The 27,134-nt window shown below is 45.8% G+C and overlaps 1 protein-coding gene across 2 annotated transcripts in view; it reads right to left on the bottom strand.

Moving 5' to 3' along the window:
• Window positions 1-27,134, bottom strand: part of ACO1 (aconitase 1) — a 170,367-nt gene that overhangs the window by 58,530 nt on the left and 84,703 nt on the right. For both annotated transcript variants that reach the window (XM_063914197.1, XM_063914198.1), the window contains exons 4-9: window positions 26,026-26,163; window positions 22,909-22,978; window positions 14,605-14,788; window positions 14,246-14,385; window positions 3,976-4,147; window positions 151-251 (exon numbers count right to left, since the gene is read on the bottom strand). In XM_063914197.1, the coding sequence (XP_063770267.1) occupies window positions 151-251; window positions 3,976-4,147; window positions 14,246-14,385; window positions 14,605-14,788; window positions 22,909-22,978; window positions 26,026-26,163 (805 nt within the window). The remainder of the gene's footprint in view (window positions 1-150; window positions 252-3,975; window positions 4,148-14,245; window positions 14,386-14,604; window positions 14,789-22,908; window positions 22,979-26,025; window positions 26,164-27,134) is intronic.

Genomic DNA, 27,134 nt, shown 5'->3' on the forward strand with positions numbered 1-27,134 from the left:
CACATCATGTGTTACCATAGTTTCATTGTAATCAGCTTTGTACAGCGGTTGTTGTTTTTTAGTGGTGCAAAGTACACAGCAGTGCCATAAAATGTTTATACAGGGAACATGGCATGACTACTGTTAGAAAGCAAATGGTTAATCTTTTACCTGGGTGAAATCTGGGTCTTGGTCTGTATTGTTGAAGTCCCTGAATAAGCCAGCAGCCTGCAAGTACTTCTGAATGTATTTCACTTTATCTTCATCGCGACCTGTAATAATGATACAAATTGTTATTACATGGTCCTGACAATTATTTTCAATTATTGATTATAATGAGATAGTGGCTGAATAAGATCTTTATTACATTTGTACAAATTGTTAACTACAGATTATGTTCAAGTTCCATGTGAAATTCCATTATTTTCAGACCTCGTACTAGCACCAATTCACTTTAAGACAACTCAACATTGTGATTTAGAGTTGAGAACCATTCCAGCTGAAAGGTAAACATTTGCACATGGGTAACCCAGGGGTAAAATTGCATTTTTGTGCATGTTTGTGAAATACTACCGCTATTACCTGTAGCACACAATTTCTAGTCACATTCAATTCATACTGCAATGTCCTCTCCCCTGCAAAGCTACTTAGGAAGCGGCACTCCATTTTGGCAAGATGCTAGAGGCGCAAGTGATTAAAGAGAAGCTTGGATGGAAGGTCTCGTTGAGATGATCATACTAACCCAATCTTGGTTAGTCCACTCACTGTATGGCCCTTGCACTTGAAGAACAAGGAAACTGCTGCCCCAGTATGGCGAAAAAGACCACCATAATTTATATCTGGAACACTTGAGGATCCTGGTAGCACAGGCAGTGAAGAGAACCTTTCCATCTTGCCTACAGACAATATGATCTACCTCAGGTCATCTCCTATGTCTCCCCAGCTACTTTAAGACCTAACCATATAACAATTAGGCTGTATCTAGGCTTACCAACTGCATACTCCCCTGGATGTAAATGACTGATAGAGGGACGTTAGCATTCTTCCCCCAATGCAGTATCTGCCTGTGGTGACATACACCTGGACAGACAATGGGCATCTGGGAGGTGAAAACACCAGTGATGTCCATTTTTCAGACCAGAATTGACATGGACAACTCTTGAAAATGGGACAGACATTCATCTACCACCCAACAAACCAGTTCCCTGGTGTTGATCCACAATATAGTTAAGAATAATCCACAATAAAAATCTACATAAAAAATGCCGGATGCCATAAAAAGAAGGATCTTGATAAAGGGGAGAGGATCCCAGAAACGCATTGAAGCCGTCATTCACAAAGCCGGATAGCTATCCAGAAGGATCATGACGTTTTCCATTACCAACACTGAATGGACCGAGACTGCAGCCGGGACTAGTGTGAGTCCATACCTATAAAAGATCCTTCTTTTTATGGCATCCGGCATTTTTTTACATATATTTTTACAGTGGATTATTTTTAACTATATTGTGGATCAACTGAGGAATTATTAAAACAATTTTTTATCTACCTGACGGATTCATGTGCATACGTTTCCGGAGAGGATTTAAAGAAACTTTGAGGTGCACGCGAGAAAGAATTAACATGTAAGTGTGTTTCTTATGAATCCGTGGGGTGTGTTTGAAACTGAAGTTCACGTTCCATTATAAAGATACCTTGATGTACACTCGAGACAGAAATTTAATGTAAGTGTCTTTCTGATAAGGAGAGACAATAACATTGCCATTTTGGGGACATATACATCCTCTCCAGCAGAAGAATAAAGCATTTACACTTTTCTTTGTAATAATTGACAGCGCTAGTTGTCAGCACATTTTTCTTTTCTTTGTTTAACTTAGAAGCCTGTTGGGTGTGCTTCACATGCTGTCAACTTGCTGCTGAAGGCAAAAGAGGAAACGCAAAGCTGTTTTAATTTGTTTTTAATTTGTACTTTCCGTCGATAGTCGGCACTTTACGATTCGATTGAAGTGCCAGTTTTCTGCCCTGTTGAAAATGCAAAAATGTCGAAAAACACATGGATGAGCGGAATCTCAGCTCATCCATGTGTTTTCAACCCCGCCACGTCAAAAATGGGTCAGATTTTAACCATTCATTTTCCCCCATAAGAGAGGATGAAAATGAATGGTCTGAAATGGCCCGCAATAGAATAGTGAAGTGTCAAATCCTCAGTGTTGGAGAGGATCCGCCACTAATTGAATATTGCCCTAAGTCTCCAATATCCAAAATGCTTGGGACCAGAAGTATTTTTGTTATTGGATATTTCCGTATAAGTGCATTTATGTTTCATATACACCTTGTACACACAGCCTGAAGGTCATTTTATACAATATTTTGAAAAAAAATGTGTGTATAAAACAAAGTTTGTGTATACTGAACCATCAGAGGGCATAGATATAACTATCTCAGTCACGCTCAGAAAATTCTGTATTTGGGGATTTTGGATATGGGAGACTCAACCTGTATTTCAATATAAAGTCATTCTACAGTTCTCAACTTTTCACATGGAACCCTCTGGCAGCCCAACTGCATCATTTGTACCCTCAATATTTAAAATTGTCCAGGAAAATAAGATGCGGGCAAAATTTAACAGTATTATTTTATATATCAATATAAAATTGAAGGACGAAGCTTATGCGTACCACTTCCTTACACTGCTGTAGAATGCTACAGCTCATACTGTATGTCTGTGGGTTAAAAGCAGGCTGGGTACACACTTGTCGATGTCAGTGACATCGTGCAAATCCCCCGCAAACAATATTGTTCATACACACTAAATGATATGGTTTGCGTCTCGTCAGTAACGGAAACCTAAAGTTGAAACCTAAAGATACTGTACCTCGTTAATGACCGGCGGGAGCGCGCATCGTTATCGATATAGGGTATACACACTTGCCGATGTATGCACACTTGCCGGTTCGGACGATATATCGGGTGCACATTGGCAAGTGTGTACCCAGCCTTAGTCTCGCAAGCCAAATATTTCCTCATTAGAGGTAAGAGCTACACAGACACCTCTGCAACACCAGGCAGGATAAGATTGCCTATCAAATCTCGCTGCCTGTGTATGTCATCCCTATTTAGACCAGGGCCTGTCCTCAGTGAATCTGGGCCCTTTTCCTACACACACACACACAGATCCCAGAATGAAAAATATTAAAATGTAGATGGACTCCAAGCTGCCACCTCCACCATGACCCCGTAACCCTCAACAGTCATGCTGAATAGCTCGGTTGAAGACTGCTGCTGTGTAGTTGGATAAATTAGTAACATTCACAGATAGAATGACTAAATGGTAGCGAAGGCTTACATTATCATCTTTATTATAGATGATTCCCTCACATTGGGGCAGATTTATGAAGCCTGGTGAAGTGATAAAGTGGAAGGTGATAAAGCACCAGCCAATCAGCTCTTAACAGCCATGTCACAGGCTGGGTTTGAAAAATGACAGTTAGGAGCTGACTGGCTGGTGCGTTATCACCTTCCACTTTATCACTTCACCAGGCTTAATAAATCTGCCCCATTGTTCTTTATGTTCATATACAAATCTTTCCCATTTCATCCACGGTGTCTGGTCTTTATTTAAACTTTACACTATTGTGTTTGCCTAAGAGAAAATCCCGGCATAGGCTACAGCCGCTAGCATGAATGCAGTATCACATATTGCAGCACACCAGGAGCAGAAAGCAGGGATAAATATCCAAATCATATTTAGTTATTAGTACTAGGAATTTACAAGATGTCAAAAATGTGACTTCTAAGCTTAGTAGATGCATGGCTGAATCCACACTGGGGAAAACAAGGCAGTTATTCATTAGGCTGGGGCATGGTGCCAAACACCCGTCTGTGCTACTTTACATCCAATGCGACTCCTGCTGTTAAGCTAAATAACAAAGTCGGTCAGATCTACTTCTTTTCATGAAATATATTTTCTTTCCCATATGTGGGGGCCACTCATACCTGTTTGTTGCAGATACTGCACGCTGACGACATCAACAGGGAAAAAGGCTGCCGTGGCTCCATACTCAGGACACATATTGGCTATAGTAGCCCTGTCCGCAATAGAGAGTTGTGCGACACCCGGGCCAAAGAATTCCACAAATTTTCCCACCACACCAACTTGACGGAGGTGCTGCAATATATTATATCAGGATACATTTATGTGAAGTGCTGAAGAGAACATGTTACTCTAATGTTGTAAAGAGAGAATGACACAAATAGGCAGTTTATCGTTAATAAAACAGCAAAAGAGCTTGTTAAACTTTTGTAACACCTCTAAATAATAAACATGTCTGTAATTTGTTTGCAGTAAATACTGAATCTTATATAAGGTCTGCCTCTGAGAATGACGCATCTGCATTTACTGTATGTGTCTATTGGTGGTCGCCTGTCTGCTACTTTATGCAAATGCTGCTACAAAGCCCTTCCCTGGTGTACATCTGTGTGCCTGAATGTACAAGGACTGATAAGGCCACTGATTGGTGCGTCTTTAGATGCACCATGGAAACTTGCACTTGCCCTATGGTAGGTGCAGTGCAGCCACGGCTTATCTGGGATTTTTTTTCACCTGCCTCCGGCAGGCGAAGCAGAATCACCGGATGCAGCACCGTTTTTGTCCAAAAACGGGGCTGTTTCACACGAAAACACACAGGTTTCACTGAACATGTGTGTTTTCGGGAGAAAGGTTTTTTTATTTTACAGGCGATCAATCTGGATAGCCTTTAAAAAAAAAAAATAATAATATGATTTTAATACCTACCGGTAAATCCTTTTCTCTTAGTCCGTAGAGAATGCAAGAACCATGGGGTATAGACGGGATCCGCAGGAGACATGGGCACTCCAAGACCTTAAATGGGTGTGAACTGGCTCCTCCCTCTATGCCCCTCCCCCAGACTCCAGTTATAGGAACTGTGCCCAGGGAGACGGACATTTTGAGGAAAAGGATTTATTGTTAAACTAAGGGTGAGATACACACCAGCTCACACCACAAACACGCCGTACAACATGGCATTAGCAAAAAGTCCAGTCAACGGCATGAACAAAATCAGCAAAAGGCTGACCATAACCAAGACACAACCTTTGTGTAACACAAGCAATAACTATTAAACAAGTACTGCAGATAGCATCAGCACAGGGACGGGCGCCCAGTATTCTCTACGGACTAAGAGAAAAGGATTTACCGGTAGGTATTAAAATCCTATTTTCTCATACGTCCTAGAGGATGCTGGGGATGCTTCAAGAACCATGGGGTTAATACCACAGCTCTAGAACGGGCGGGAGAATGCGGATGACTCTGCAGCACCGATTGACCAAACAAGAGGTCCTCCTCAGCCAGGGTATCAAACTTGTAAAAACTTTGCAAAGGTGTTTGATCCCGACCAAGTAGCAGCTCGGCAAAGCTGTAATGCCGAGACCCCCCCACCCAGGATGAGCCCACCTTTCTGGTAGAATGGGCCTTCACCGATTTCGGAAACGGCAATCCTGCCGTAGAATGAGCCTGCTGAATCGTATTACAGATCTAGCGTGCAATAATCTGCTTGGAAGCAGGAGCCCCAATCTTGTTGGGAGCCCACAGGACAAACAGAGCCTCTGTTTTCCTAATCTGAGCCATTCTGGCGACATATATTTTCAAAGCTCTGACCACATCGAGAGACTTCGATTCCGCCAAGTTGTCAGTAGCCACTGGCACCACAATAGGCTGGTTTACGTGAAACGACGAAACCACTTTTGGCAGAAATTGCTGACGAGTTCTCAACTCCGCTCTATCTGCATGGAAGCTTAAATAGGGGCTTTTGTGAGACAAAGCCGCCAATTCAGACACCCGCCTTGCGGATGCCAAGGCCAACAGCATGACTACTTTCCAAGTAAAGAATTTCAACTCAACCTTACGCAAAGGTTCAAACCAATGAGATTGCAGGAACTGCAACACCACATTAAGATCCCATGGTGCCACTGGGGGCACAAAGGGAGGTTGGATGTGCAGCACGCCCTTCACGAAGGTCTGAACTTCTGGAAGGGAGGCCAATTCTTTCTGAAAGAAAATAGATAAGGCTGAAATTTGTACTTCTTCCATAGGAGCCTTCTTGGATTCACACCAAGACACATTTTCTCCAAATACGGTGGTAATGCTTCGCCTTTACCTCTTTTCTAGCCTGAAGTAGTGTGGGAATGACTGCACTGGGAATACCCTTTCGGGTTAGGATTTGGCGTTCAACTGCCATGCCATCAAACGCAGCCGCGGTAAGTCTTGATACACGCACGGTTCTTGCTGTAACAGGTCCTCTCGTAGAGGAAGAGGCCAGGGATCTTCTATGAGTAATTCTTGAAGATCTGGATACAAAGCCCTCCTTGGCCAGTCCGGAACAATGAGGATCGCCAGAACCTTTGTTCTTCTTATGACCTTTATCACCTTCGGAATGAGCGGAAGTGGAGGGAACACATAGACCGACTGAAACACCCACGGTGTCACCAGGGCATCCACCGATATTGCTCGAGGGTCCCTCGAACTGGAACAATACCTCTGAAGTTTCTTGTTGAGGCAAGACGCCATCAAGTCTATTTGAGGAATTCCCCAATGACTTGTCACTTCTGCAAAGACCTCTTGAGAAAGACGCCACTCTCCTGGATGGAGATCGTGTCTGCTGAGGAAGTGTGCTTCCCAGTTGTCCACTCCTGGAATGAAGACTGCTGACAGAGCGCTTGCATGTTTCTCCGCCCAGCGAAGAACTTTTGTGGCCTCCGCCATCGCCGCTCTGCTCTTTGTTCCGCCCTGGCGGTTTATGTACGCCACTGCTGTTACGTTGTCTGACTGAATCAAGACGGGCAGACCGCAAAGAAGATGTTCCGCTTGCCGAAGGCCGTTGTAAATGGCCCTTAATTCCAGAATGTTTATGTGCAGACAAGCTTCCTGGCTTGACCATTTTCCCTGGAAATTTTTCCCCTGTGTGACTGCTCCCCAGCATCAGAGACTTGCATCTGTGGTCACTAGGATCCAATCCTGAATCCCGAACCTGCGCCCCTCTAGGAGGTGAGAACTGTGCAGCCACCACAGGAGAGAGATTCTGGTCCTGGAAGATAGGATTATTTTCCGGTGCATGTACAGGTGAGACCCGGACCACTTGTCCAACACGTCCCACTGAAACACTCAGGCATGGAACCTGCCAAACTGAATGGCCTCGTAGGCCCCACCATCTTCCCCAGCAACCAAGTGCATTGAAGAATCGACCCTCTTGCCGGTTTCAGAATTTGTTTTACCATGTTCTATATTTCCAGAGACTTTTCCACTGGAAGAAAAACTCTCTGTAATTCTGTATCCAGAACCACACCCAAGAACGACAGTCGTGTCGTCGGAACCAACTGTGACTTTGGCAAGTTCAGGAGCCAACCATGTTGCTGCAGAATGGTCAGTGAGAGCGTGACGCTTTTTAGTAATTGCTCCTTGGATCTCGCCTTTATCAGGAGATCGTCCAAGGAAGGGATAATTGTGATTCCCTGCTTGCGCAGGAGAACCATCATTTCCGCCATAACCTTGGTGAAAATCCTCGGAGCCGTGGACAGGCCAAACGGCGTCTGAAATTGGTAATGATAATCCTGAACAGCAAACCTCAGGTAAGCCTGATGTGGAGGATAATAAGATTTTACTCACCGGTAAATCTATTTCTCGTAGTCCGTAGTGGATGCTGGGAACTCCGTAAGGACCATGGGGAATAGCGGCTCCGCAGGAGACTGGGCACAACTAAAGAAAGCTTTAGGACTACCTGGTGTGCACTGGCTCCTCCCACTATGACCCTCCTCCAGACCTCAGTTAGGATACTGTGCCCGGAAGAGCTGACACAATAAGGAAGGATTTTGAATCCCGGGTAAGACTCATACCAGCCACACCAATCACACCGTATAACTCGTGATATTATACCCAGTTAACAGTATGAAATATAACTGAGCCTCAGTAACAGATGGCTCATAACAATAACCCTTTAGTTAGGCAATAACTATATACAATTATTGCAGACAATCCGCATTTGGGACGGGCGCCCAGCATCCACTACGGACTACGAGAAATAGATTTACCGGTGAGTAAAATCTTATTTTCTCTGACGTCCTAGTGGATGCTGGGAACTCCGTAAGGACCATGGGGATTATACCAGAGCTCCCAAACGGGCGGGAGAGTGCGGATGACTCTGCAGCACCGAATGAGCAAACTCAAGGTCCTCCTCAGCCAGGGTATCAAACTTTTGCAAAAATGTTTGAACCCGACCAAGTAACAGCTCGGCAAAGTTGTAAAGCCGAGATCCCTCGGGCAGCCGCCCAAGAAGAGCCCACTTTCCTCGTGGAATGGGCTTTTACAGATTTAGGGTGCGGCAGTCCAGCCGCAGAATGTGCAAGTTGAATCGTGCTATAGATCCAGCGAGCAATAGTCTGCTTAGAAGCAGGAGCACCCAGCTTGTTGGGTGCATACAGGATAAATAGCGAGTCAGTTTTCCTGACTCCAGCCGTCCTGGAAACATATATTTTCAGGGCCCTGACTACGTCCAGTAACTTGGAGTCCTCCAAGTCCCACGTAGCCGCAGGCACCACAATAGGTTGGTTCACATGAAAAGCTGATACCACCTTAGGAAGGAATTGGGAACGAGTCCTCAATTCCGCCCTATCCATATGAAAATCAGATAAGGGCTTTTGCATGACAAAACCTCCAATTCTGATACACGCCTGGCCGACGCCAAGGCCAACAGCATGACCACTTTCCACGTGAGGTATTTTAGCTCTACGGATTTAAGTGGCTCAACCCAATGCGACTTCAGGAAATCCAACACCACGTTGAGATCCCACGGTGCCACTAGAGGCACAAACGGGGGCTGAATATGCAGCACTCCCTTAACAAAAGTCTGAACTTCAGGCAGTGAAGCCAGTTCTTTTTGGAAGAAAATGTACAAAGCCGAAATCTGGACCTTAATGGAACCCAATTTTAGGCCCGTAGTCACTCCTGACTGTAGGAATTGCAGAAATCGACCCAGTTGAAATTCCTCCGTTGGGGCCTTCCTGGCCGCACACCAAGCAACATATTTTTGCCATATGCTGTGTTTTTCGTTCACATCTTTCCTAGCCTCAATCAGCGTAGGAATGACTTCCTCCGGAATGCCTTTTTCCTTTAGGATCCGGTGTTCAACCGCCATGCCGTCAAACACAGCCGTAGTAAGTCTTGGAACAGGCAGGCCCCTGCTGCAGCAGGTCCTGTCTGAACGGCAGAGGCCATGGGTCCTCTGAGATCATTTCTTGAAGTTCTGGGTACCAAGCTCTTCTTGGCCAATCCGGAACCACGAGTATAGTTCTCACTCCTCTCCGTCTTAGTATTCTCAGTACCTTGGGTATGAGAGGCAAAGGAAGGAACACATACACCGACTGGTACACCCACGGTGTTACCAGAGCGTCCACAGCTATCGCCTGAGGGTCCCTTGACCTGGCACAATATTTTTTTAGCTTTTTGTTGAGGCGGGACGCCATCATGTCCACCTGTGGCCTTTCCCAATGGTGTACAATCATTTTGAAGACTTCTGGATGAAGTCCCCACTCTCCCGGGTGGAGGTCGTGCCTGCTGAGAACGTCTGCTTCCCAGTTGTCCACTCCGGGAATGAACACTGCTGACAGTGCTAACCCATGATTTTCCGCCCATCGGAAAATCCTTGTGGCTTCTGCCATCACCATCCTGCTTCTTGTGCCGCCCTGCTGGTTTACATGGGCGACCGCCGTGATGTTGTCTGACTGGATCAGCACCGGCTGGTGTTGAAGCAGGGGTCTAGCCTGACTTAGGGCATTGTGAATGGCCCTTAGTCCCAGAATATTTATGTGTAGGGAAGTCTCCTGACTTGACCATAGTCCTTGGAAGTTTCTTCCCTGTGTGACTGCCCCCCCAGCCTCGAAGGCTGGCATCCGTGGTCACCAGGACCCAGTCCTGTATGCCGAATCTGCGGCCCTCTAGAAGATGAGCACTCTGCAGCCACCACAACAGCGACACCCTGGCCCTTGGGGACAGGGTTATCAGCCGATGCATCTGAAGATGCGACCCGGACCACTTGTCCAACAGATCCCACTGGAAGATCCTTGCATGGAACCTGCCGAATGGAATTTCTTCGTAAGAAGCTACCATCTTTCCCAGGACTCGCGTGCATTGATGCACCAACACCTGTATTTGTATTAGGAGGTCTCTGACTAGAGACGACAACTCCTTGGCCTTCTCCTCCGGGAGAAACCCTTTTTCCTGTTCTGTGTCCAGAACCATACCCAGGAACAGTAGACACGCCGTAGGAACCAGCTGCGACTTTGGACTATTCAGAATCCAGCCGTGCTGTTGTAGCACTTCCCGAGATAGTGCTACTCCAACGAACAACTGCTCCCTGGACCTCGCCTTTATAAGGAGATCGTCCAAGTACGGGATAATTAGAACTCCCTTTTTTTTGAAGGAGTATCATCATTTCGGCCATTACCTTGGTAAATACCCTCGGTGCCGGGGACAGACCAACGGCAACGTCTGGAATTGGTAATGACAGTCCTGTACCACAATTTTGAGGTACTCCTGGTGAGGAGGGTAAATGGGGACATGCAGGTAAAAGCATCCTTGATGTCCAGTGATACCATGTAATCCCCTTCGTCCAGGCTTGCAATAACCGCCCTGAGCGATTCCATTTTGAACTTGAACCTTCGTATATAAGTGTTCAAGGATTTCAATTTTAGAATGGGTCTCACCGAACCGTCTGGTTTCGGTACCACCAACATTGTGGAATTTTATTAACCCCGGCTTTGTTGAAGGAGGGGTACCTTGATTATCACCTGCTGGAAGTACAGCTTGTGAATTGCCGCCAGTACTACCTCTCCTCGAGGGCAGCAGGCAAGGCTGATTTGAGGTAACGGCGAGGGGGAGTCGCCTCGAACTCCAGCTTGTATCCCTGTGATACTACTTGCAGAACCCAGGGATCCACCTGTGAGCGAGCCCACTGGTCGCTGAAGTTCCCGAGACGCGCCCCCACCACACCTGGCTCCACCTGTGGAGCCCCAGCGTCATGCGGTGGACTCAGAGGAAGCGGGGGAAGATTTTTGATCCTGGGAACTGGCTGTCTGGTGCAGCTTTTTCCCTCTTCCCTTGTCTCTGTGCAGAAAGGAAGCGCCTTTGACCCGCTTGCTTTTCTGAAGCCGAAAGGACTGTACCTTATAATACGGTGCTTTCTTAGGCTGTGAGGAAACTTGAGGTAAATTTTTTCCTTCCCAGCTGTTGCTGTGGATATGAGGTCCCAGAGACCATCCCCAAACAATTCCTCACCCTTATAAGGCAGAATCTTCATGTGCCTTCTAAAGTCAGCATCGCCTGTCCACTGCCGGGTCCCTAATACCCTCCTGGCAGAATGGACATTGCATTAATTCTGGATGCCAGCCGGCAAATATCCCTCTGTGCATCCCTCATATATAAGACGACGTCTTTAATATGCTCTATGGTTAGCAAATAGTATCCCTGTCCTAACAGGGTAATAGACCACGCTGCAGCAGCACTATCCATGCTGAGGCAATTGCAGGTCTCAGTATAGTACCTGAGTGTGTATATACAGACTTCAGGATAGCCTCCTGCTTTTTATCAGCAGGCTCCTTCAAGGTGGCCGTATCCTAAGACGGCAGTGCCACCTTTTTTGACAAACGTGTGAGCGCCTTATCCACCCTAGGGGATATCTCCCAACGTGACCTATCCTCTGGCGGGAAAGGGTACGCCATCAGTAACTTTTTAGAAATGACCAGTTTCTTATCGGGGGAACCTTCGCTTCTTTACACACTTCATTCACTCATCTGATGGGGGAACAAAAAACTGTCTGCTTTTTTCTCCCCAACATAAAACCCCTTTTGGTACCTGGGTTAATGTCAGAAATGTGTAACACATTTATCATTGCCGAGATCATGTAACGGATGTTCCTAGTGGATTGTGTATATATCTCAACCTTGTCGACACTGGAGTCAGACTCCGTGTCGACATCTGTGTCTGCCATCTGAGGTAACGGGTGTTTTTTGAGCCCCTGATGGCCTTTGAGACGCCTGGGCAGGCGCGGGCTGAGAAGCCGGCTGTCCCGCAGCTGTTACGCCATCCAGCCTTTTATGTAAGGCGTTGACATTGTCGGTTAATACCTTCCACCTATCCATCCACTCTGGTGTCGGCCCCACAGGGGGCGACATCCCATTTATCGGCCTCTGCTCCGCCTCCACGTAACCTTCCTCATCCATCATGTCGACACAGCCGTACCGACACACCGCACACACACAGGGAATGCTCTGACTGAGGACAGGACCCCACAAAGTCCTTTGGGGAGACAGAGAGAGAGTATGCCAGCACACACCAGAGCGCTATATAATGCAGGGATTAACACTATAACTGAGTGATTTTTCCCCCAATAGCTGCTTGTATACACATATTTCGCCTAAATTTAGTGCCCCCCCTCTCTTTTTAACCCTTTGAGCCTGAAAACTACAGGGGAGAGCCTGGGGAGCTATCTTCCAGCTGCACTGTGAAGATAAAATGGCGCCAGTGTGCTGAGGGAGATAGCCCCGCCCCTTTTTCAGCTGACTTTTCTCCCGCTTTTTCATGGATTCTGGCAGGGGTAATTTATCACATATATAGCCCTGGGACTATATATTGTGATGATTTGCCAGCCAAGGTGTATTATATTGCCCTCAGGGCGCCCCCCCCCAGCGCCCTGCACCCATCAGTGACCGGAGTGTGAGGTGTGCATGAGGAGCAATGGCGCACAGCTGCAGTGCTGTGCGCTACCTTGTTGAAGACAGAAGTCTTCTGCCGCCGATTTTCCGGAACACTTCTTGCTTCTGGCTCTGTAAGGGGGCCGGCGGCGCGGCTCCGGGAACGAACACCAAGGTCGGGTCCTGCGGTCGATCCCTCTGGAGCTAATGGTGTCCAGTAGCCTAAGAAGCCCAAACTACCACCAGTTAGGTAGGTTCGCTTCTTCTCCCCTTAGTCCCTTGCTGCAGTGAGTCTGTTGCCAGCAGATCTCACTGAAAATAAAAAACCTAAAATATACTTTCTTTCTAGGAGCTCAGGAGAGCCCCTAGTGTGCATCCAGCTCAGCCGGGCACAAGATTCTAACTGAGGTCTGGAGGAGGGTCATAGTGGGAGGAGCCAGTGCACACCAGGTAGTCCTAAAGCTTTCTTTAGTTGTGCCCAGTCTCCTGCGGAGCCGCTATTCCCCATGGTCCTTACGGAGTCCCAGCATCCACTTAGGACGTCAGAGAAAATAAACCTAACATCTAAAGTCTTTTTCTGAGAAACTCTGGAGAGCCTCTCAGTGTGCATCCAGTCTCATTGGGCACAGAATCTAACTGTAGTCTGGAGGAAGGGCATTGAGGGAGGAGCAAGTTCACACCCATTTAAGGTCTTGGAGTGCCCATGTCTCCTGCGGATCCCGTCTATACCCCATGGTTCTTGAAGCATCCCCAGCATCCTCTAGGACGTATGAGAAAAATAAATAGGTGAAACATCGGTAAAAAAAAGTCAGAAAAACGTCCAAAAACGGCCGTTTTTCTGACCCGCTGTTTTACACCGGGGATAATTGGATGTCCCCCTTAGTTTAGCTCTGTGTTGGAAACTTTTGTTGAAATAAACTAAAGAGAAAGGTGGTGACATGTGGCAAAAGATTTTTGAATGTGGAGAAAATTCCAAAACTTGATCACACTGAGACTTGGCTATAATGGCTGTTCAGGCACTTCTCCAGCGAACACCAATAACTATAAAACTTTGCTCTGCCCGAGGCTGCTACACCTCCAGGGGGTGCGGAAAGACATAAGCCTTAACTGCTGCCTCTGGGCTACTCATGGGCTGACTGCAGACTCAACCAGCAGCAAGCTGATTCTGTACTGTAGATACTCCATTAGGAATTTGGCACGTTAAATAACTGTAAACTTATTAAGCTTTCTTCTCTTCCCCACCGGACAACCAGAAGTAAACAAAACAGAAAAAATGAAGAAGAAAAAAGAACTTTCAAACTTTTTTTGCCAGAACAAACAGCCTACTGTTAGCATAACACACTCAAAATTACCTTGCAACCGCTGTGTACCAATATATGCAAGATACTTGGAGTGCCAGCGCTCTAATGAAATCCCTATAGACCCATGGTACCAGTTTTTTTTTTCAAATGGATGAATGAGAAATTAAATGATGCATACATGAACTAAACAATAGCAACAAACATACCTTTGTTACTGTGAGTACAATGTCTGTAGAGGTTACTAAATGGTGAGGGTTCCCAATCAGTTTATATCCAATTACTTCAGGAAGAACCATGCTGATTGGTTGGCCAAGCATAACTGCCTCAGCTTCAATGCCGCCGACACCTGATTAAACAATTGAAATCTACGTCAAATATCGAAAATATCTTGAAAAATTAGGCCCTAAGATTATATTATGTATAAAACCAAAAATAGGTAATTTGTATTATAATTCCCAAAAGGTGAGGTATAATAAGCCGTTCTAATAAGTTATGTGAGTTATAAGGGTGCATCTTTTCTGATAGTAACCTATGCACTTACAAATAATGCAGAGTTTAAACTTACCCCAACCAAGTACTCCAAGACCATCGATCATAGTAGTGTGCGAGTCTGTCCCAACAAGGCTATCAGGATAGTAGAACCCATCCTGGTAAAAGACTACTCTGGCCAAATACTCCAGGTTAACTTGATGAATAATGCCAGAGCCTGGCGGAATGATCCTCATGTTCTGAAATGCCTGGGAACCCCACTGGGAGTAAAAGCAGCATCAAATCAACATCAAATATATCTATTGTTACAGAACTTAGGGGTCTATTTACTAAGCCTTGGATGGAGATAAAGCAGACGGAGATAAAGTACCAGCCAATTGGCTCCTCACTGTAATTTTTTAAACCCAGCCTGTGACATGGCAGTTAGGAACTGATTGGCTGGTATTTTATCTCCGTCCACCTTACCTCCGTCCAAGGCTTCGTAAATAGACCCCTTAAACTCTAACCTGTGCTAAGGACAAGTGGGATTTGTCCTCTAATTACCCCCTAAAATTATATGGATGAATAATACACCATTTGATCAATGTGATCTTGTGTATTTTCATATAATGCTGGAAAAGAGGAACAGGGAGGAGCACATTCTGTTAAAAAAAGAAGAGCCGGTGATCGTCTCATTTGAATCAAATCATGGTACCACTACTTAACTCAGCACATACAGAAGACGAAAAACGGCACTCTGTGGTCTTGGTAATGTAAATATAGCAAATCAACTAAATGAAGTTATGCAAAGTTTTGGGTGTTTAATGCCCGTTGTTTGTGCTGCCTGACGACGGGCGAAACATTGCACACCTTAATTTTGTTGATTTGCTGTAATTACATTACCAAGACCACAGAGTGCCATTTTCCATATTATATATATATATATATATATATATATATATATATATATATATATATATATATATATATATATATATATATATATATATATATATATATATATAACATTACTCCAAATAACCCCACCACCCAGTACTTAAAATAAAAATTGGGGGTTGCTTGTGATTTTTTTTTTTTTTGTTAAGTACAGGGATGGGTATTTTTTTTTTTTTTTTACAAATCTCTTATTGCTCATTTGCAAAATAAGTGTGTGTGTGTTGGGGGGAAGAGGGGCTACCTGCAACCTCTTTCAAACAAGAGTGCCTATTTTTGTACTGTCTGTTAATAACTCATGATCACATTTCTATAATTAAAATGTGGAGGGGTTTTTAATTTGTCCTTTTTTTAGAAACCTGTTCTCCCACCCTTTAGAAACAAGGGTGTAATGTTATGTATTATCTGGAGATCAGACAACAAAATGTAAATCGCATATACAGTATGTAATCAGATAAAAGGGGGAATTACAAAAAAATGAAAACTTCTACCTATTGCCCCCATACCACCCCAAAAAAGAGGATTTTGGTACTTACCGATAAATCCATTTCTCTGAATCCTCTAGGGGACACTGGAGTCCTATACAGTAGGGGTGTGAAGCTTGCAACCGGAGGTGTGGCACAATCTAAAATTAGCATTGTCTGCACAGCCGGTTCCTCCCCCTTCACAGCCCTCCTCCCTCAGTTTGGAAAATTTGACTGAGAGAATAGGACATGACACTTGAGCACATAGGAACCGAACCGTACAACCTATCAAACAGCACCCAATAACTTCTAACTTGAAAATCAACGCTGTTTGGACAAACTTTGTAAAATCCATATTAGGCACAGAGCCACAATGTGATTTGATCCTATGACCTTGTTTGTCAAAGTCCAGGGACTAACTACGTGAGTCACAAGAGTCCTTTGAACAGGAAATGTGAACCCAGCAGACGGACAGCACCGAGGCGGGCGTCCAGTGTCCCCTAGAGGATTCAGAGAAATGGATTTATCGGTAAGTACCAAAATCCTCTTTTCTCTTTCATCCACTAGGGGACACTGGAGTCCTATACAGTAGGGGACGTCCCAAAGTTTTCCCCCAGGGAGGGAGTGCTGTATGTGGCCTGCAAAACCAAACGTCCGAACTTAGAATCTTCGGATGCAAAGGTATCAAACTTGTAAACTTTCGCGAACGTGTGGGCTGAGGACCACATCGCCGCTCTGCAAGGTTAAGTAGTGGAAAAACCTCTGGCAGCCGCCCCGGAGGCACCCACCGATCTGGTAGTATGAGCACCCGTTTGTACCGGAACCTGTTTACCACAGGAAATATAAGCTTGCCGAATGGCAAGTCTAAGTCCTCGAGACAGAGACTGCTTAGAAGCCGGCCAAACCTTCTTTGGCCCATATATAGGACAAACAAATGTCCGACTTCCTGAAAGATGACGTACCGTGTACGTACACCCGCAAAGCTCGAACAACATCCAAGGACACGTCCCCATCCGCGAGACAATGGAAAGATGGGACCACAATTTGCTGGTTTACCTGAAACCCTGAAACAACCTTAGGAAGGAAATCCGCCCTTGTACGGACTTCCGCTCGATCCTCATGAAAAATAATTAAATACAAATGACTCTTACACGATAAGGCTCCTAACTTAGAAACCCGACCAGCCGAAGCCAAGGCCAGCAACAACGTTACCTTCCAATAGAGATATTTCAGGTCTGTTCTCGCTAACTGCTCAAACAGTGTCGATTAAAAAAAAAAATTTTTTTTTTTTTTCGTTTTAACACCAAAGTTAGATCCCATGGTGCAGTGGGAGGACGAAAAGGGGGCTTTATCCTTAGAACTCCCTATAAAAAGGGTTGAACCTCTGGCAAGAATGCCAACCGCTGTTGAAAAAGGATGGAAAGAGTCGACACTTGAACCTTCAGAGATCCCAGCCGCAGACCTAACTCTAGGCCGGCCTGAAGGAAAAGTAAAAGCCTGGATAAGTGGAAGTTCGTCGAATTCCACCCACGTTCTTGACACCAGTTCAAGTACCTCTTCCAAATCCTGTAGTAGTGTATGGCTTTGACCGGTTTCCTAGCGGCAATCATCGTATGAATGGCCGTTCTTGATGTCCCTCTGTTTCCTAAGATCCGGGTTTCAACAGCCACGCCGTTAAACGCAGCCCGTCCAGGTCTGGGTGTTGAAACGGTCCCTGAGATAGCAGGTTCTCTCTCTGAGGTAACCGTCAAGGATCTTCCGCTAGTAACCCTCGCAGGTCTGAGCACCACTCCTGCGGGGGCCAATCTGGTGCGATTATAATCGCCCACACTCGTTCTCGTTTAACCCTTTTCAGAACCCTGGGTATGAGTTGGAAAAGTGGGAAAATGTAAACCTTCCTGTAACACCAAGGAAGAGTTAATGCGTTCACTCCTTCTGCTGCTGGATCACTTATCCTGGACACACATCTGGGCAGCTGATGTTATTGCCGAGATGCTATTAGGTCGACTTGAGGTAGACCCCATTTCTTCACCACCACGTCGAAAATCCGTGGATGGAGGCACCACTCTCCCGGATGAATGTCCTGGTGATTGAGATAATCTGCTTCCCAGTTCTCCACACCTGGAATGAACACTGCCGAGAGGATGATGTTTCGCCTTTCTGCACACAAGATGTTTGTGGCTTCCTTTAACGCCATCCCGTTCCTTGTTCCTCTTTGACGGTTTATGTATGCCGTCGTCGTGACATTGTCCGACTGCCTTGTTGACCCATGACTTGGTCTTTGGTTAAGGAAAGCGCATTGTAAACTGCTCTTAGTTCGCAAATGTATATGGGTAGGCTGCTCTCCAGTAGCTTCCATCTGCTCTGAAACGGATGCTCCTATGAGACGGTACCCCAACCTCTGAGACTGGCATCTGTTATCAGGATCCTCTAATCCCAAATGCCGAATCCCTTGCCTGTTGCGAGATTCATGTGCAACGACCACCAAAGTAAGAAGGTGCGTATGCGTGGTGGAGGTCAGATTCTTCGATGTAGAAACCAGTGTGACCCTGCTCACTGAGCAATGAGGTCCATCTGTAATGGTCGGGAATGAAGTCTGCCGCACTGGAGAGCTTCGAAAGACGCCACCGTCTTCCCGAGAAATGACACACAAAGGTGTAGAAAAACCGTTTGTGAGCTCAGTACCTGAGCCACTAATCTCTGTAGGTTCTGCACCTTGTTCTCTGGTAGGAATACTCTCAATTGTACCGTGTCCAAGATGAGACCGAGGAACTGAATCCGTTGAGTTGGCATGAGGTTGGATCTTTGGAAATTCACAATCCACCCATGTTGAATGAGAAATGGATGAGATGTCTGAACATCCCTGATCAACTGTTCTCGAGAGGATGCCTTGATTAGCATGTCGTCTAGATAAGGTCTAATCGTGACCCTCAACAGTCCCGATTCTGAAACCATGACTGCCATGATCTTCGGTAAAGATTCTTGGGGCCGATGAGAGACAGAACGGCAATGGCCGTGAATTGGGAGTGATCCGTCAGCAGTGCGAACCACAAGTAAGTCTGGTGAGGGGCCCAGATTGGGATATGCAGATATGCATGTTCTAAGCCTGCAATGATTGACTGGATTGATTCCAGCTAGAATATGTAGACCCATATAAACCGGTTTAAAACTTTTAAATTGAGTATCGGCCTGACCGTCCCGACTGGTCTTGGCACGACAAAAAGATTGGATTAGAAAACCGTTCCTCTCTGAGAGGCAGGAACCGGAATAATGACCTCTGACCGTAGCAATATTTCAGTTGCTGGCAGTAACGCCTTTGCTTTCTGAGGGCACCGAGGCAATCCCCTTGTAAAAAAACTGACTCTGAGTCTCTGTGGTAAATCCAGTCTGTACCCTAGAGAGATTAGGTCGTTTATCCAAAGTTCTGGTGAGGTGTAGACCCAAATGTCCCGAAAACCTCCCAGACTTTCGCCCATCAAGGGGGATCCCAGGTGAGCCGGAAGACCGTCCTGCCATGGTCTTGTCAGCAGTTTTATCCCGCTTTCTGGCTGCTGCCTGAGAGCGGCCTCTACCTCCGCCCCCACGCACTTGTGTACCGAAACTTCTTCCTCGGGCTCGCAAGGACTGCGATCTAAAGGAATTACACGCTGGTCTCAAATAACCTCTCCTAACTTGTGGAGTGGCTCTAGTATAAGGAGTAGACAGAAAAGTGGACGTCCCTGATGTAGCTTGCGAAATCCACTTGTTCAACTCTGGACCGAAAAGCATCTCACCCTCCAAGGGAAAGGATTCTACCGCCCCTTGGTGCCAGAGTCTGCACGCCATTCTCTGTCCGTCTAGTCGATATGGCTGATGCAGAGATGCGCGATGCTATCCTGCGAATATCTTGAATATGCTCCGCCCGTTGGATAATTTCTTCCAAGCCATTTTCCCCCTCAATAGCCTGTACTATACGTCCAGACCATGCTCCCATGGTCTTGTTAACCGAAGTGCAGACAACCGTAGGTTTCTGTGCTGCACCTGCTACAAAAATTGACTTTAAAGCTGTGTCAACCTCTTAAAGTCGTTACATTAGGTAATGGTAAGATTGTCCTTTTCGGCAACCGTCCTAGGAAAACATCCACTACCGGCGGAGTCTCCCACTTATCCATTACACCCTTAAGTAGGGGATAAGTTACTGGAAACCCTGTTGGGAAAATTTAAAGAGTTTGTCAGGTTGCTTCCAAGCCTCCTCCATCTGAGATTGGAGGGATTTAGGAATGGGAAACGCTGCTGAACGCGGCTTTTGGGATTCGAGCCATTTGAATCTTCTGGCTCCTTTACTTATTCTACCTTACCATGTAGTATCTCCGTCACTGTTTCGATTAAAAAATCAAGACCTGAGATTGCCGTGTCCTCTTTTGGAAAATCGGCGTCTAGGTTAAATTCAATTAACTCACCTTGCTTTGTATCAATGAGAAGACCCTCTTCCACTCCTGCTTACGGTACAAGAGGAAGAGGCCCTTAAACCGCCCTGCACACCTTGGTTACTGCTTGTGCGGTAGGCGTTAACCTGATGAGAAATTCTTCCATCGTTTTTGAGAATCCCACAGCCCTAATTGTTGCGTGTGGGATTCCTCATCTCATTGGAGATTCCATCTGCAGGGTTATCTTTCCCTGACCTAGACGGAGCACTGCTCCCAGGTGGAGCGTCCTTGTCGAAGCAGGAATCGTACACCCTGGAGCTGCCATTCGCGTGCTCTTTTCGTTACATGCAAACCTAATGGGTTTTTTTTTTTGGTTTTTTTTGGAGGTCTTGGTTGGTGTATTAGACATGTTGACTAAAACCCCTTACCAGACTGTGTCGCAGCGTTTTCACCCTTTAAACTAGGTAGAGAAAGACTGATAGATGGCGGAAACAAAAGATTTATTTCTTTTGTCTTTACACCAGCCGACTTGTAACCGCCACACACCCAACTGTAAGTCAGCTACGGTGTTAGAGTTGGCTTCACTTGCCTTTTAGTATTTTCTGTAGGCTCTTTGTAATAGAGTACCTTTGAAAATAAATCATAATCCTATTTATATTTCAGGATCCGCATTATAACATTTCACCAGTAGAGGGCGCTGTCTTACTATTAATGTATAACAGGAGAGAGGTTCACTCCATGCTCCACAGTTTTTCTGGCGCCTGCATCCGAATTTTAAGATGGGCGCCAATTAAAAATTCTGGACACTTCATTTATGAGGGAGAACTACCTCCGAGGAGCCCCCCTGTCTACACTCTTTTTGTCCCTCAATGCAGAAAGGAGCCTTACTTGCCGTAGTGGCCGCCCTGTCTGCGCGCTATGGAGCCCCGTCCCGCGGCTGAGGGAATCACCTCAGCCGCTTCTCACTGCAGCGTCTCTCTGTCTCTCCCCTTCTCCGGCGGCTGAGTCTGCTCAGGCGCGCGGTTACGATCTTCTGCTGGCCAGCGCGCCGGGACTGCTCTCATCGGGTCCCGTAGCGGCGCCTCTCTCTGTCTGGACTGACAGGGAGGGCTGCGCTGCTGAAGGGATCCCGGCCCGCCTCACACTGCGACCGCTGCCTGGACGCCGCTGTGGGGAGCTAATCTTTCTATCCACATTACAGGGGATCAGTCCTCTACACAATGAGGATCTAATAAAGCCCCCTAGGGAAATTAAATAAAGAAATAAGAAAGAAAAAAAAAAACCTAATGCTACTTCAACTCCTGCGGGGCCATTTTAAAACAACCAGTACTCACGGTTGGTGCTTTTAAAGAGATGCAGACCCCTTCAGCAGGAATCATTGTCTCCAATCCTGAACTTTGTCCCCCTTTTATTAGGGGGACGCAGCCTTTTCGCCTGGTAAAGCCTGCACCCCCTTTCATTTAGGTGGGATCGGGCATTTACCATCTTTACGTTTAAAACCTGCACCCTCCCTTTAGTTAGGAGGGATTGGGTCAGTATAAAAAAGAGAAAAAATAAATAAAAATAAACAAATAAATCTTCATGGGAACAAGAGCTCCCTTCTTGTGCTTGTACCTCCTTGGCACAATTTTCCAAACTGTGGGAGGAGGGCTGTGAAGGGGGAGGAACCGGCTGTGCAGACAATGCTAATTTTAGATTGTGCCACACCTCCTGTTGCAAGTTTCACACCCCTACTGTATAGGACTCCAGTGTCCCCTAGTGGATGAAAGAGAAATACAAGGGTACCTTCAGTTTGGATAGTACGTAGTCTATTTTAAAACAGGATATGCTTTACTTACATTATTGATTTTTGTGGCTGGAACCTATTGTGGGTTTTTTTCTTGGTGCATTAATCACTTTTGCAATGGTCTTATGTGATACTAGTGTTTGCCAGCAGGTTCGCTCGCAAAGATGTCTGTTACTGCTCAGTGGAACTCATTTTCTAATATTGTGATGTATATTTTATATTGTACACACTGATCATAAAATGTCTTTGTAAACAATATTTGCAGTTTTTTCTTCAGGGATTAACACAAAAAGATACTTGGGGCTACTAACTCATGAACAAGCCATGTAAAGCTGCCCATGGGAGAAGCAGCTGGTCCTGACATCTATGCCTGAAGCTCTGAGCGTTTGCTCCTGCAACTTGTTGATCGTCACAGCGAAGCAGATGCTTACAGGAAACTGCAGGTGCTTGAATTGAAAGGAAAATTGTTGGGGATAAGGGGTATACATGGTATAAACACTGTCTCACCTGCACCAAATCCCGTTAGAATCTCGGGTTCCACTGCATAACTTGGGCGGAGTCAAGTTCCGCAGAAGAATGATCGGAACAACAACTTTCAGAGCAATGCTGTGCGCTGGAAGCCCATCTGCACGCAGAGTGTCAAGCAACTGATTTTTCTTATAGTGAAGATATGAAAAATGTATTTTTCTGCTATTGCCCCACTTTCTGGAAACTACTTTGCATTGAGGTTTTGGGCTGGAAGGATAAGTGTCCCTTCACTTGATGCATTTAATATTGTTTAAAGTACTAACCTTCAGAAACTCAAATCGCTCTCTGTTCCTTTCAAACTCCAACTCCTGATTCTTTTGTAAGCTGTCATCTCTAAAACATAGAATAAGGACACGTGTAGACAAAAGGAATACTTATTTCTCTGAAACCTAAAAGGCTTATCTAGCATACTGAAGAGATGGTTATTTATTTTACAACTGGAGATTTACACTACTGGTCTAGTACTGGGAATAAGATCACACTGTGATATCTGCACTACCACTAAAGCAAACACTGATGGTTACAACAAGCAACCTAGGGGGCCGATTCAGACCTGATCGCTGCTGTGCGTTTTTGGACAGCTGGCGATCAGGTCATAACTGCGCATGCACCGCAATGCGCACACGCGTCAGACAACAACGGGAATTCTCGGCAAGCGACGGGATGGTGCGAAAAATCCAATTGACAGGAAGAGGCTATTTGTGGGTGGCAGCTGTGCATTTACAGGGAGTGTCCGGAAAACCGCAGGCATGTCCAAGTGTTTTGAGAGAGGGTGTCTGACGTCAGCTCCGGCCCCAATCAGCCTCTTCTCATCGCACTGTAGGAGTAAGTCCTGAGCTGCGCAGAGACTGCACATGGTGGATTATTGCAGCTCTGCGTACATATGGGATCGTACACTTGCATGGCGAACTTGCATTCCCCCTGGAGGCGGCAACTATTAGAACGCAGGACAGCAAACTTTGCAGCCCAGCGATCAGATCTGAATCAGCCACTGGGTTTGGAAGATGCCATTTTACAGTGCATCCAGAAAGGATTCACGGCACTTCACGTTTTCATGTTACAACCTTATTCCAAAATGGAATAAATTCATTTTTCTCCTCAAAATTCCACACACAATACCCCATAAAGACAACGTGAAAAAAGTTTGAGATTTTTGCCAATTTATTAAAAATAAAAAAACGAAGAAATCACATGTACATAAGTATTCACAGCCTTTGCCATGAAGTTCAAAATTGAGCTCAGGTGCATCCTGTTTCCACTGATCATCCTTGAGATGTTCCTACAGCTTAACTGGAGTCCACCTGTGGTAAATTCAGTTGATCGGACATTATTTGGAAAGGCACACACCTGTTTATATAGGGTCCCACACTTGACAGTGCATGACTGAGCACAAACCAAGCATGAAGTCAAAGGAATTGTATGTAGACCTCCGAGACAGGATTGTCTCGAGGCACAAATCTGGGGAAGGGTACAGAAAAATATCTGCTGCTTTGAAGCTCCCAATGACCACAGTGGCCTCCATCATCCGTACATGGAAGACGTTCAGAATCACCAGGACTCTTCCTAGAGCTTGCCGGCCGTCTAAACTGAGCGATTGGGGGAGAAGGGCCCTAGTCAGGGAGGTGACCAAGAATCCGATGGTCACTCTGTCAGAGCTACAGCATTCCTCTGTGGAGAGAGGAGAACCTTCCCGAAGGACAACCATCTCTTCAGCAATCCACCAATCAGGCCTGTATGGTAGAGCGGCCAGACGGAAGTCACTCCTTAGTAAAAAGCACATGGCAGCCCACCTGGAGTTTGCCAAAATGCACCTGAAGGACTCGCAGACCATGAGAAACAAAATTCTCTAGTCTGATGAGTGAAAGATTGAACTCTTTGGTGTGAATGCCAGGCGTTATGTTTGGCGGAAACCAGGCACCGCTCATCACCAGGCCAATACCATCCCTACAGTGAAGCATGGTGGTGGCAGCATCATGCTGTGGGGATGTTTTTCAGTAGCAGGAACTGGGTGTCTAGTCAGGATAGAGGGAAAGATGAATGCAGCAATGTACAGAGACATCCTGGATGAAAACCTGCTCCAGAGCGCTCTTGAACTCAGACTGGGGCGAAGGTTCATCTTTCAGCAGGACAACAGTCCTAAGCACACAGCCAAGATATCAAAGGAGTGGCTTCAGGACAACTCTCTGAATGTCCTTGAGTGGCCCAGCCAGAGCCCAGACTTGAATCCGATTGAACATCTCTGGAGAGTTCTGAAACTGGCTGTGCTTCCCATCCAACCTGATGGAGCTTGAGAGGTGCTGCAAAGAGGAATGGGTGAAACTGCCCAAAGGTAGGTGTGACAAGCTTGTGGCATCCTATTCAAAAAGAACTGAGGCTGTAATTGCTGCCAAAGGTGCATCAACACAGCACTGAGCAAAAGCTGTGAATACTTGTGTACATGTGAGTTCTTAGTTTTTTATATTTAATAAGTTTGCAAAAATCTAAAATAAAACTTTTTTCATGTGGTCATTATGGGGTATTGTGTGTAGAATTTTGAGGGAAAAAATGAATTTACTCCATTTTGGAATAAGGCTGTAACATAAAATGTGGAAAAAGTGAAGCACTGTGAATACTTTCCGGATGCACTGTATATGCCGTTTCTCACAAATTTTGACCCCTTTCAACATACAGACGTAGGGTAAAAGCTGAGCATACACTATACAATTATGTGCAGATCATCTGCCAGAAAGGGGAAAAAGAATAAAAACCTGTCGTTTAGGCAAATTGGTTAAATCACAGATTTAACCAATTTGTCTGAACTAAAGGTTTTATCCATTTTCCAGTGTTTTGGAGCAAATGGTCGATTGTCATTCGCTCGCATCTATTACCAGATTTTCATTCCACACAGCCAGAGATGGCAGACGATCTGCCAGATAATTGTATAGTGTATGCCCAGCTTAAGCATTTTCTCTACGCTTTGTATTTTCCAGTACCAATAAAGCCAATTTAAAAAGCTATACGTCTGTTGATATTTAGTTTTAGGACTTTAGAAAATCTTCCCACAATTAAAAGAGTAAAAGATATTTAAAAAAATTACAGTAAAAATATACTTTTATACATGTGAAAGACTAAATGTTATTACCGGTTTTTGCTTCATTAAGTGACTGATAATTGATAATTCAGGACATAACAAAAAGGATTGGGCCAGGATTATGCCCGGTCTACAGTCACATATCACAGTGGTTATTATAACCACAATGCAGTTCACTTGCACAGGTGAGTCTATTAGATGCAGCCATAAGCAATAGCATACTTCCCTATTCCTATCCTACACACGTATAAACGGATACATGCATTTAATTCATGCAAATCTATAGCAGATCGCTCTGAAATAATCTCACCTCCTGTTAAAATCCACTTGGATAGAGTGATCAATCACCAAATCTGCAGGGCACACAGGGTTTATCTTTTCTGGATCACCTCCCAACCGCTTGACTGCATCTCGCATGGCTGCAAAATCCACCACTGCAGGGACGCCTCTGAAAACAAGAATTGGGACATTAGTGACAGTCATTATACTGCAACTAAACACAGTGCTGCAGCATGGTAAGCCACATTCAGTAAATACCATCAATATCTTTTCTAGTATAAGAACCTTTACAGCAAGTATGAGCTATGGTTGGATATTTTGGCTCTTGCAAATTAGCACTGCATTGGTACACATGTACTGTACTTGTATCATGCCCCATGACATCACTGTATGCGCAGCTGTCTGTAAAACAACCTGACGCCTCACAGAGTGCGCTCTAGCAACAGCCATTTTCTCCAAGTCCATCACTTGTTTTTCTGTCATCTAGCCCGGCCGCATGAGTTCTGGGTGTCCTCTGCCCGCAGCCACAGATGCAGGGAAGTTGGAAGCCCAGTCAGGATTATGGGGGTCATTCGCAGCATAGCATTCGGGTCAGAACTGCGCATGCGCCGGCGCATGGCCGCACGTAGCTGTGGTACGATCGCCTCTGCCTGACTGACAGGCAGAGGCGGTCGATGGGTGGGAGGGGGCGAAACCGCGGCGTTTGGCCGCCGTTTCATTGGCGCGGTCCGGCCAATGCAGGGAGTGGCCTGCAGCGGCTACATGACGTCACACGCAGCCACTGCGGGCCGGGGTGCGAAGAGTAGCTCCCGGCCAGCACGCTAAAGCTGCGCTGGCTGGGAGCTACTCTTGAAGTGCAAAGGCATCGCCGCTGTGCGATGCCTTTGCACTCCTGCAGGGGTAGGGGGCACTGACATGCGGGGCAGACTAGCCCTGTGCTGGGCGTCCCCCCACATGTCTGAGTTCATGACCGTAGCTGTGCTAAATCTAGCACAGCTACAATCAACTCGGAATGACCCCCTATGTGCAGCACAGAGTCCAATTGTAACTTTGGATCCTCGTCTCCAGCCCATCTAAAGGCATCACACCCAGCATTCCCTGCTAGATGACTGGTCTCTCTCTGCTGCGAGATAGATTACA

The sequence above is a fragment of the Pseudophryne corroboree genome, chromosome 1 (assembly GCF_028390025.1).
Source record: "Pseudophryne corroboree isolate aPseCor3 chromosome 1, aPseCor3.hap2, whole genome shotgun sequence".
NCBI classification, from domain to species: Eukaryota; Metazoa; Chordata; class Amphibia; order Anura; family Myobatrachidae; genus Pseudophryne; species Pseudophryne corroboree.